At 37.8% G+C, this 12,670-nt stretch overlaps 1 protein-coding gene across 1 annotated transcript in view; it reads right to left on the bottom strand.

Annotated features, from left to right (window-relative positions):
* Window positions 1-935: 935 nt before the first annotated feature.
* Window positions 936-12,670, bottom strand: part of NECAB1 (N-terminal EF-hand calcium binding protein 1) — a 162,069-nt gene continuing 150,334 nt past the window's right edge. Inside the window, exons 11-13 of the mRNA XM_049854509.1 lie at window positions 5,362-5,439; window positions 4,021-4,112; window positions 936-1,036 (exon numbers count right to left, since the gene is read on the bottom strand). Coding sequence (XP_049710466.1) covers window positions 1,008-1,036; window positions 4,021-4,112; window positions 5,362-5,439 — 199 coding nt within the window. The 3' untranslated portion in view covers window positions 936-1,007. The remainder of the gene's footprint in view (window positions 1,037-4,020; window positions 4,113-5,361; window positions 5,440-12,670) is intronic.

A 12,670-nucleotide genomic window follows, 5' to 3' on the forward strand; every position in this document is an offset into this window, starting at 1 on the left:
AGAACATTTTCTGTATAAACTGTGTTATATCAACTGAGCTACATGTTCCCCGAGACCATGGTCCCCACAGCCTTCAGCCCAATAATTCGGTCCTTCAGGGAGTTTGGATGTGTCTGGAGCTTCCGTTGACCTTGCCTTGGACAAGTTGTGTTGGCTTCCCCAGTACTGTGTACTGTCTTACCCTTCATGAAAATGTCAATTTTTCATAAGAAAAGTTAACTTTCTAGATCACATACCAAACCTATGTGCCATAAAATTTGAGCCAGATTCTCCCAAAATAAAACTTTTCTCTTGTTATGTCTAACTCATATTCTGGTAATTATGGTGCTAATAAATGATACAGTGTTACTAAATGGTATCCTAACTTACCACAAAATTGTTCACTTACTGTGAAAAACTAGTTTATAACCTGACAAATGGATAGAGATTCTTTATATTCAAGGGTTTTTTTTTTTTTTTTATGCCTATGCATTATCTTCTTAAGTAATATAAAGTGAATACTCATGGGATTAGGAGTATTCGGAATGGAACAGGCATTATTGCAGAATAAACTTCACTCACAGAAAATCAGCTACATAAAATCACAAAACACCTATTAACCCTTTATAATTTTTTTTAATAGCTGACAGTCTACAAAATCTGTCTTATAAATTAATCCTCCAAAAATTCCCACTTTAAGTGTTTTTCCTTCATTATAAGAATTTCTTTTGCAAAATTTTATTCCTTTACCAGTACTTTTTTCCCCTACATATTAGATTTTGCCATTAAAGTGTTTTAAGTAGCAAAACAATTAGCATCAAATACTGAGGATAATAGTGAACATTGAAAATTGAGCTAAAATTCACACAAATAATAAAATTACAGGATACATTTTACAAGTCACATCTCAGAGTAAATTTATCAAACAAAAGTATACAGTAGATTAACCACCATGGAGAATTTTCTAATTCACATTTTAAGAACAATTGTTTTATACTTGGAACCATAAAGAAAATGTCTACGAACATCTAGTTGTTGTTCAGGATCCACCATGAAGCTGCAAAGAGAAAAACATATTTTTTTAAATAATGAAAATAACTGCAACCTACATGTTCATTTAAATTTTTTTCTCTGCTAATATGCCCTCCCCTCTTTTTTTGACATAGAAATTCAGAGCCAAGTAAATTCAAGGAACGTACCATTCTTAAAGAGACCATTTCCCCCCACCTTTTGTCTACATAATTGCTTATCTTTCTAGTCACCATTTCCTGACTATCTGAACCAAGATTGAGCCCTTCCTATTTGATTGTTAGTAGTACCATTTCTTTTGGCACTTGGTTGTAATCTAACTAAAATTCTGTTTTATTTGAATAGAACTTGTTTTGGCAATAAGATTATAAATGCCCTAAAAATAAAATCATATTGTAGTTTTTAATATATCTAGTACCAGTAGGTGCTGGATAACTTGATATGGAAAGGGAAGAGGCCCCAGATAAGTAAAGCACTATTGAAGAATAAAGTAGGAGGACTTGCACTACCTGACCTCAGAACCTACTATACAGGTACAGTAGTTAAAACAGCCTGGTACTGGTACAACGACAGACATATTGACCAATGGAACAGAGTTGAGAACCTAGACGTAAATCCATCCACCTCTGGTCACCTGATCTTCAGTGAAGGCCCAAAGTCCATCAAATGGGGATAAGACAGTCTTTGTAACAAATGGTACTAGCAAAACTGGCTGGCTATCTGCAAAAAAATGAAACAGGACCCATACATCACACCATACACAAATTGAAAATGGATCAAAGACCTAAATATAAAACCAAAAACAATAAAGATCATAGAAGAAAAACAGGGTCAATGCTAGAGGCCCTAATACACAGCAGCATAAACAGGATACAAACCATAACAATATACAAACACGAGAAGATGATCTAGATAACTGGAATCTTCTAAAAATTAAAACACGCTCATCAAAAAAGGGAAACCCTGGTGGCGTAGTGGTTAAGTGCTATGGCTGCTAACTGAAAGGACGTCAGTTCAAATCCACCAGGTGCTTCATGGAAACTATGGGGCAGTTCTGCTCTGTCCTATAGAGTTGCTATGAGTTGGAATCAACTTGAAGGCAGTGGGTTTGGTTTTGGCTCATCAAAATACTTCACCAAAAGAGTAAAAAGAGAACCTACAGACTTGGAAAAAATTTTTGGCTATGGCATATCTGACAAAGGGCTAAACTCTAAAATCTAAAGGAAAATCCAGCACCTCTACAACAAAAAGACAAATAATCAAATTTAAAAAATGGGCAAAGGATATGAACAGACACTTCACCAAAGAAGACATTCAGGCGGCTAACAGGCACATGAGGGAATGCTTGAGACAACGAGCCATTAGAGAAATGGAAATCAAAACTACAATGAGATACAATCTCACCCTGACATTACTGGCAAGAATCAAAAAAAAAAAAAACAGAAAATAACAAATGTTAGAGAGGCTGCAGGGAGATTGGAACTGTTATGCACTGCTGGTGGGAATGCAAAATGGTACAACCATTTTGGAAAATGATATGGCACTTCCTTAAAAAGCTAGAAATAGAAATACCATATGATCCAGCAATTCCACTTCTAGGAATATATTCTAGAGAAACAGGAGCTGTCAAACGAATACACATATGCACACCCGTGTTCACTGCAGCATTATTCACAATAGCAGAAAAATAGAAACAACCTAGATGCCCACTGATAGATGAATGGATAAACAAACTGATATATACACACAATGGAACACTACACAACAATAAAGAACAATGGTGAATCTGTGAAACATCTCACAACATGGATGAATCTGGAGAGCATTATGTTGAGTGAAATAAGTCAATCACAAAAAGACAAACTGTATGAGACCACTATAAGAACTCATGAACAGGTTTACACACAAAAAGAATCAATCTTTCATAGTTATGAGGGAGGGGAGAGGTGGGGAAGGAAAAACACTAAGTAGACAATAGATAAGTGATAACTATGGTGAAGGGTAAGACAGTACACAATACTGGGGGAACCAGCACAACTTGTCCAAGGCAAGGTCATGGAAGCTCCACAGCCACGTCCAAACTCCCTGAGGGACCGAATTATTGGGCTGAGTCCTGGGGACCATGGTCTCTGGGAACATCTAGCTCAGTTGGCACAACATAGTTTATAAAGAAAATGTTCTACATTATACTTTGGTGACTAGTTTCTGGGGTCTTAAAAGCTTGAGTGGCCATCTAAGATACTCCACTGGTCTCACCCCATCTAGAGCAAGAGAGAATGAAAAAACTAAGTCCAGCACAACTTGATGGTGGTGGGCTACCACCACTTACTGCTCTGACAGGGATCCCAATAAAGGGTTCCAGACAGAGCTGGACAAAAATGTAGAACAAAATCCAAACTCACAAAGAAAGACCAGACTTACTGGTCTGACAGAGACTGGAGAAACCCCCAAGAGTATGGCCCCTGGACTCCCTTTTAACTCGGTACTGAAATCACTCCTAAGGTTCACCCTTCAGCCAAAGATTAGACAGGTCCATGAAACAAAACAAGACTAAATGGGCACACCAGCTCAGGTGCAAGGATGAGAAGGCAGGAGGAGGGGACAGAAAAGCTGGTAATAGGGAACTCAAGGTTGAGAAGGGGAGACTGTTGACATGTCCAGGGGATGCAAGTAATGTCACAAAACAATATGTGTGTTAATTGTTTAATGAGAGCTAATTTGCTCTGTAAACCCTCATCTAAAATACAAAAAAAAAAAAGAGCACCATTTATAAAATGTGAGGGGGAAACGACATACCGAAGCCAAACCAAACCCAGTGCCATCAAGTCAATTCCGACTCATAGCAACCCTATAAGACAGAGTAGAACTGCCCCGTAGAGTTTCCAAGGAGCGCCTGGTGGATTCAAACTGCCGACCCTTTGGTTAGCAGCCGTAGCACTTAACCACTACACCACCAGGGTTACCTTTTAAAAGGAAAAAGATAATACAAAAGCGCATAGAAGCTATAATTACCAGGAACAAGCATAGTGGATGTGAGTTCTGGAGTTTCCAAGAAATCGACGTTACTTCTTTGGAATGTCTTGCTGTAATTCGTCTGAAGATGGCTGTATAAATAATTACAGGTTAAGGCTGTGATTTTTATTTACAGTCTTTCTAAGTAGAATGAAGCAGGGATCAAATTCAATCAAGATGGCAAGGTTTTGAATGGTTTGGATTAAGTGCCCAAATATAGTCTTTTTAAAAATGGTTATACAGCCTAAAAAAAGATTCAGAGGCTAATTTAACAACTGTCATCAGAAACAAGATTTTTAAAAAAGGACATTAATTCTCCACAGAAGATAAAACAATCGGAGGTAGACTTTAATTGCAGCAGGATATATAAACACAAAATAGACTATCTTGGCTGTCACAGTGTTTTAAAAACTCGGATAGCTAAGAAAGGGACTGTAGATAACCTACATCTCTAGAAAATAAAAAGAAATAAAAATCACCCATCTTGAAGTATAGGCCTGGAAACACTGAATTAAATAACTTTAATGTTCTCTTCCGTGCCTGAAACTCTGTAGACTCAATATGCCTTAATGATACAACAAAGTGCCTTCAAAATAGTCACAAAAATCAAACTTTTTTGGTGAAATATGTATCAACTGAATTTTCAGGCATTCTTCACATCCGTCACCATATTTAACACCCACCTAAACATGGATTTATTGAAGAGCTATATTTGTGCTATTTAAAACCAACTGGAACTGTTTTCTATAATTTTAAGATAGCATAAAATGTCCTTCATCCCATTTTTCTAATTATTTATTTTGTTATTTATTAGTAATTATTTTAATTTTAGGGAAATTGATTCATTTTATCTTTGCCAAGCAAGGTCCTAAATTTCCTCTTTATTTGCAGTGGTTAAAGACACTTAGCAAAGTTGTTAGGTCTTGATGATCTTAACCATCATATCTAGCTTTATTTGTAAAATAAAAACCACAGAGCTTATCCTTCGGGAATTTAGTAGGTAAAGATTTTTTTTCTGGCTCTTCCTTTTCTACATACATCCTTTGTCTCACCCCTTGCTTTAGACACCCATGGCCTCTACCTAAACCTCACCTAAAAACATCAGTGAAATGGTTACGATTTGAAGTGGGATATGACCAAAAGTATTTGTCCTTCAAGAAGTAAGTGGTTTCTAATCCATGAAAGAAATTCCTAAACATGTGTGATTCAGGATAATGAGTAAATGGGACAGGTATTAAGGGGAGGTAAAGGGAATAGAGTTTTCCCTACAAGTTAAAAAATTACATCATGTATATCATTACCTATGTGGCTTCACAAAAAATCATCTAACTCATAACTTACCTATTCCATACACTGCTATTCTCCCAGAACTCATAAATGATGTAGCGAGATTCATTTGAAAGCTTCTGAATAGAAATACTGGGGGGGAAAAAAAAAGCATAATTAGCCACAGGAAATTTAAAGACAAGAAGCAAGCTAATTTTGGTAATTGTCTCTATATGTGGCATGACACAAATCTTATCCTTTGGTATAGGGAACGATTTAGGGTACCTGCGTGAGAACTGAACAGTTTGGTCCAGAATTGATTAATTCAATATATCTTTGTTTGGCATAAAAATTTTTCACTTTTCTTGTGTGGCATCACAACTATCTCAGTAGAGTATAGATATACAACTTTTGTAAAATTTCATTCATTTAAAAGCATTTATTGAGCATCTGTTGTACCAGGGTTCAGAAACATATGAGTGCATGCCATTGTCCTTGTCCTCAAGGGTAGTTCTTTGTATTGAGTCCTGTCAACTTCCATAACTCTTGGCCTTACCCTTATGTCCCTGCATGGACAGCTTTTGTCTGGGGTCCGGCTCTAAGCCATTTGAGTCACCTGGACCACACTGCTGCTATACAACTTTTACACACACACACACGCGCGCGCACTATCCCCTCGACTCTGTCTCAGTCCAGATTAAGTTTGAGAGTCCATGTTCCTGCCATAATTTTTACCTTTTATTCCTTTTCTAATTGGGGAAGACAGACTTGTTACTTCTGCTTCTCCAACTAGCCTGAATGTGGCTAAAAGCCTATATGATATGTTTTGAAGAAGTGAAGAGAGGGGTGGCTAAAAAGACTTGTGTATTTAACCCAGTAGCAATGAAGAGCCATTAAAGGTTTTTTTTTTTACTTTTTTTAATCTGGTGCTTTTTAATTCCTAAAGATATAGTTATTATTTTTATCTTCACTCTATTGTTGTTGGGTGCGGTGAGTGGATTCCAACTCATAGCAACCCCATGTGACAGAGGAGAAACTGTCTCATAGGGTTTTCTTGGCTGTAATCTCTACGGAAGCAGATCACTGGGTCCTTCTCCCACAGAGTCTCCGGGTGTGTTCAAACTGCCAACCTTTTAGTTGGCAGCCAAGCACTGAACATTGTGCCACCAGGGCTCCTTGCCACTGCAGGGGCTAAAGCAGTGAGAACGACATGGTTAAGGCTATGTTTTAAAAGATCCTTCTGATGGCAGTATGGGGTATGGTACGGAGGGCAGTCATACAAAGCTTGAAGAGAACCTAGAGACTAGTGAGGTAGTTAGGTGGGAGATGGTAAAGACTGAAACTAAGACACTACCGGGCTGGCCAAGTGGTTAAGGTGCTAGATTTAAGATCCAATGGGCTAGTACCCACATGGGTTCGAACTCATTTTTGGTAGGTCAGCTTTCACCTCTATAACCCTTCCTGAAATCTAAGGTAGAAACAAAGCAATAAAAAGGAAGGGACAGATCCATAAACTCAAAGGAGAATGGGAGACAAAAATAAAGATGCCTTAAAAAAAATTAATTCCACAAGTCTAGTTTGTTCAGCCTAATGTTTCACAAAATATTCAGACTATAAAGCCAAATTTGAGGCTAGAGAAACAAAGATTGAATAAACATAACAGAACATATTAGGAAAATATGAAAACAAAAACTCAAATCCATTGCCATCTAGTCGACTCTGACTCAGAAAATAAAGATTAATGTAGATTTTGTATTTACCTAAATGTGACCTGCAGGTGGCAGTAGCTAAACACAGAAATTTAAAAAAGTTTTCTTTTTTTTTTAATCTCTGGGTTTTTGTGTAAATAGTTCAGTGTTTTTCATAGGTTGTTATCTAGCTTGGTTCGTTAAGATATAAAGAGGCAAGTATATTATTATTCAAATTCATATTTTCTGGGGAAAGGTTTATCATAGAATCAAAGGCATTGAGAAATGAAATTGGAGATTTTCTAGGTTTACAATCCTCAAATGTTTATGAATGGGCTAAAGGGTAGTTCAACCGTGGGCAGGGAAGCCAAGGCCTAGAATAACTAAATGGGTTACACAAGATCATATAATAAATTAGTTGCAGAGCACACGTTTCCTGACTTCTAGTTCAAGTTCTTTTTGTTTTTTAAATAAAACTTTTTGTTGAAGAGTGACTAAGCTTTGTTCTCCATTTTTCTTTTTGAAAAAGAAACCTCTTTCCTCTAAAGATAATGATTCTACATTTTGTGTGCATAAGAAAAACCTAGGATGCTTATAAAAAATGCAGATTCCCTGGATCCACCCTCACAGATGCATTGTCTAGTGTCAGCCTGGAATCTGCAGTTTTACAAGCCCCTAGGTAATTCTGATGTGGCTAATCCACTTAGAGACCACATTTAGAGGAAGACTGCTTTCAATTTTCCTTAATTCTCTCATTGGTGATCATAGGACTGTGATCCATAAGTTTAAGAATTCTGGTAAATTCTAACTCTACTCCAGAATACTTATTTGTGTTCAAAAAAGTGCATGTCTCATATGATTACAGGTTTCATTTCCTGTTAAATATCTTTGTATTTATATGTCTGGTGAAGATGTTTTCCAAATCAAAAATCTGCACAGGGAACCTGACAACATAATGGGCAAATTTCAATTCAAGTCTACTTTCTTTTGGGGAAGCTTTAAAATACTTAGCCTAGCATTTCAGGCTCTTCATGAACAACTTCCTGCAAACTCATTCATTCATATTACTTATTTACACTAAAAAACCCACTTATACTGCTGTTTGAACTTTCCATTTTCCAGACTAGGCACAAGATTATATAAAATTTGCAAAATCTTAGAATAATACTGACTCTTTCCGAGGACTGAAGAGCATACAGTGTGATAAAGTAGTAGTTTGAAGTATGGCCCAGTCACTTATTAGCAAGGTGACCTTGGGCCCATTTCTTAACCTCAGTTTTCTCATCTTTAAAATGTTGACAACTATAGCACTATGATGATTAAATAAGGTGCTTCATGTAGAATGCTTAGCCTAGTTCTTGGCATACAGTATGTGTGTGTGTGTTTAATTAGTTGTTAGCTCAATAGCCAAAAAAGAAAGTGCCTATGAAAGCTAAGCCTTAGTGGTGTCAAAGCTGAGAAGGTCAGAAGTAAAAAGGATGGAGAAAAACAGACCACAAAGTAAACAGGAAAACGTGACAATGAGAAGCTCTAGTCAATAATAATAATCATAATAATAGTAGTAGTCTAAGTATTAATAATAATGGCGATGTCGATGATTGCTTACATGAATTGCTCTGTTCCAGACCCTAAGCATTTTGCATGGATTAAGTCATTTTGCCTTCACAGTCACACTGGGATCATATGGCAGGCACTGTCAGCTGCCTACCCAACCATTACTCTCCTCTTGCTAACAGAACCCTGACATTGTTCAGGTTACACCAGTCAGTACTGGACTGAGACAGTCACGAATCTCACTCTTCTTTGCTAGATACTTGCTTTAGCCTCCCCAGTAGCCAGGAGTGGCCATGCGGTTTGAGTTCTGGCCAATAAGTTGCAAAGGGAAGAATGCTGAGAGGCAGGGGCTCCTATGGAAAACACCTGCATCCTTAGGACCAGACTTTGAGAGTTTGCTATTATTGCTCCCTTCTTTCTGCCTTGTAGGCCATCTGGTTGAGAGCCATATGGTAGAACTGAAAGAAGGATGATGGTGCTGAAAGAAATACTTTGAATCTTTAAAGGTAGCATTAAGCTGTAGATGTAGCCTTGAGGCTTCTACCTCCAGACTTCTTATTGAGGAAAAAAAAAAAAGTATTTAGGATCTAACCTACTATTGTTGTGCTTTCTCTAAATTGTAGTTGAAAACACTCCTATCTGATACAGGTAGGTGCAATTGTTTTCTCCATTTTACAGATAAGGAAACTGAGGTACAGAAGGATTAAATAACCGAGGTCATACAGTTAGTAGTGATGAAACGGGTTGGAATCTAGACATTTCTACTCCAAGGGCTGCCTCTTAGCCACTCTACGGTACAGGAAAAAAAAGTAGGAAACCTAAAAAGGGTGATAAGAAGCAGATGAAGTAACAACCAAATACAGATTTTGTCTCAACGGGACTTGGGTTAAAAACTAACCAGAATTCCTCTACAGACTGGGTGCTGTCTTAAAGGGCCAAACTGACCACTAGATGGCAATGACATTTAAAGACATTGCTACTTGAGACTATACAATACAGATAATGACATGTATGTGATGATGGCATGGAGACAGCAGGAAAAGACTAATTATGAAATAATTTTGGGAAAGATTTCTACTAGCATCTGTTAAAATAAAAAGGTTTAGGAATTAAATGATTAGCTTTCAATTACTGGCAAGCGAAATCATATGGCCCATATCTGAGCTGTCCCTTATATGATTTTACTAACCTAGAATGTTCATTGTCTTCCTCCTTGATGTGTTTATATATGTCCTGTGACACTTAACACCTACTTGCTGACGCAAGAGTTCTCTGGCTAAGCTGTCCCTGGGTGTAGTCACTAAGAGCTTCAGCACTGACCTTCAGGAGACCTTGAATAGTTAGAAAGTGAGTCAGTGAAATGACTTCTCAGAGAAAAGGATGTAGCTCAGGGAAAGCTGGGGTTAAAGATCTTAGCAGAGGCAAGCAGCCCATAATGGACAGGACTCCCTCTTCCTCTAAGCTTCCTTCTTTCCCCACATCCCCTACTTTAAGCCAAAGAGCCTCGCTATGAGAGACAAGGCACAACAGAAGGGACAGTCCCCACGTTTCTTCATATCAAGCTCTGGCCACCAATTTATTTAATTTATATAAAAACACTGATAAATGATTAATAGTTCAGTGTGACACAGGGCACCATTAGTTCTTAAGGAGGTTTCTCTGGCCATGAGCCAGCCTCGAGGTTGCTTTTTATAATAAAAACCTATCATGTTCCCTTGGCCTTTGACATGGAGTTTAGAACACATTGAAATTCTAGAATTTTATATCTGAGAATCACGTCAGAAACCATTTCTATCTTAACAGCTGTGAAACCTTAGTTCAAGAATATGGCTTTAATTGCTCTCTATCTTCATGAATGTGTATTCTATTCTCACAACTAGATTCTAAGTTCCTTGAAGGCAGAAACTCTTTCTCTGGTGGCCACCACGGCTGAGAACACACTATGTACACCACATATATTCAGTTCTTACCCTCTGCAAACATAGGAGTTAATGAACCTTCATGATTATAATAAGTGAACAACAGTACCACACTGTGTGTGTGTGTGTTTTATTCATGGGTCCACACAATTCATATGCCTAAGTTTTTCAGTAACTCATTTTTAAAACTCAATTGACTGACTGCTATGACAAAGCCTTTGTCAGTCCCCAACCCTCTGAGTCTCCTAGTCAAAAAACCTAGAGGACAAAGCTTCTCTAATTCAGTAGCCTGAATTGAAGAAAGTAGGACCTCGTAATTGGAATAGGAAGGATCTTGTCTATTCTACCCTGGGTTAATCACATAAAGTCCAGGAAAATCTAATTCAAGGATTATACATGGGCTTTAGAGTCACTTGGGCAAGTTATTGAATTCATCTGAGCTTCAATTTCCTCCTAAACCAGGTACCATACATGCTTTAGATGATTGCTATAAAGGTTAAGTAAGAAAATGGCTACAAAATGCCTTATCCAGTAAGTTCTCAACAATTTTTATTTTATTTTACGGTAGCATTTCCTGACTACCTATGCATGCTGAGCCAAAAAGGAATTGCGAAAAATAAACTGCAAAAGTTGGATAATTCATAGAACCCTATGTCGCCATCAAGCAGTCAGCAATTGTATCGAATTACAGCTGATGGCATGAGTGGCCCATTTCATTATTCATCAATTGGTATGGATAGAAAATTGAGTTTGATTAATTAACTGGTGTAAGTGAAAAATTGAATTTAGACAGGCACTCTAGCACAACATCTCTTCCACATATAGCCCATCCGTGTGTAGTCATTCTCTGATGCTCATCCCATTTCATAAAGTCTGCTTTTTGATCATTTCAGTACAAGAAAGAAAATCGCTGAAAAATCAGCAACAAGAAGTGAGTGAAGAACCCTTAAGAAACAGGCCAGTCTTGGAAAGGAAAAGACGCTTAAATTACAGGCCAAGTATGCTCTCTTCCCCTCTGCCTCTCAGCAGGAGCTGAGGGGCAATCTGCCAGGGTTACTGACAGAGCAGAGTTTGCAGCAGGCAGCACCATCCTACCCACTGGCTTCTTTTACTCTCCTACTGCCTACTTCCTGCTTCCTGGAGCTGTTCTAGTCACTTCAGGCTATTTTCCCAATACACACTAAAGCGGTGTTTCTGAACCTTAAACAAAACGAAACAAAACAAAAAACTTTGTTGTCCCTTAATAAATGTAAAAGATCTAACACATCCCTGGAGGCTATGATACACCAAAACAGACTGTATCCTCTTTATCTGCTCACTGATCAAAAAAAGATTTTACTGAACTCTACTTTCTACAGCATATACTATAGAAAGTATATATATGTTTTTTGTATATTCTAAAAATTAAATTTTATTTATTTAAATTTTTTATTGTACTTTAGATGAAGGTTTACAGAACAAACTAGTTTCTCATTAAACAGTCAGTACACACATTGTTCTATGACATTGGTTAACGACCCCAGGACATGTTAACACTCTCCCTTTTCAACCTTGGGTTCCCTATTACCAGCTTTCCTATTCCCTCCTACTTCTTGGTCCCTGCCCCTGGGCTGGAGTGCCTTTTAGTCTCATTTTGTTTTATGGGCCTAAATTTTTTATTTTTAAATGAGTATATTTTTTTAAACTACAGATACTCCACTTTGGCAAATATATGCTGCTCCTCATTCTCTCTTGAGTCACTGAATTAAAAGCACTAAAATGGGGTTCTAATTTGCATTCTTCTCAGTCTGGTATGAAGGAGAATAAAAAAATAATGGAAACACGGTAGTTCCTGTCTTTCTGTTACAAAGGCTGCACTAGGAAGATCACGAGCTGTTCGGCATCACTGGCTCTGAGCAAGTACTCTGGCACTCCAGAGAGGAGATCAGCCGCCGGACAATGAGGAAGGTATCTAAATACAATAGTAACCCCAGTTCACCTGCGATGGGCCCTCAGTGGATGTGAGGCCCTGCACTAAGCACTTCACAAGGATTATTTCAGAGGCCTCAGGCCAGTGAGAGCCTTTCCCAAAGGCACAAAACTAGTAAAATCCCATGCTAAATTCTAGAACCAGACTTCTCAGCTGGGGAGGCATTCTGCTGAATAAAATGAAATTAATTACTGGAAGGAACACCAAAGCAATCAGAGACATAAAGTGTTCCCACACACACACACACACACACA

Source organism: Elephas maximus, chromosome 15, assembly GCF_024166365.1.
Source record: "Elephas maximus indicus isolate mEleMax1 chromosome 15, mEleMax1 primary haplotype, whole genome shotgun sequence".
In the NCBI taxonomy this organism is placed as follows: Eukaryota; Metazoa; Chordata; class Mammalia; order Proboscidea; family Elephantidae; genus Elephas; species Elephas maximus.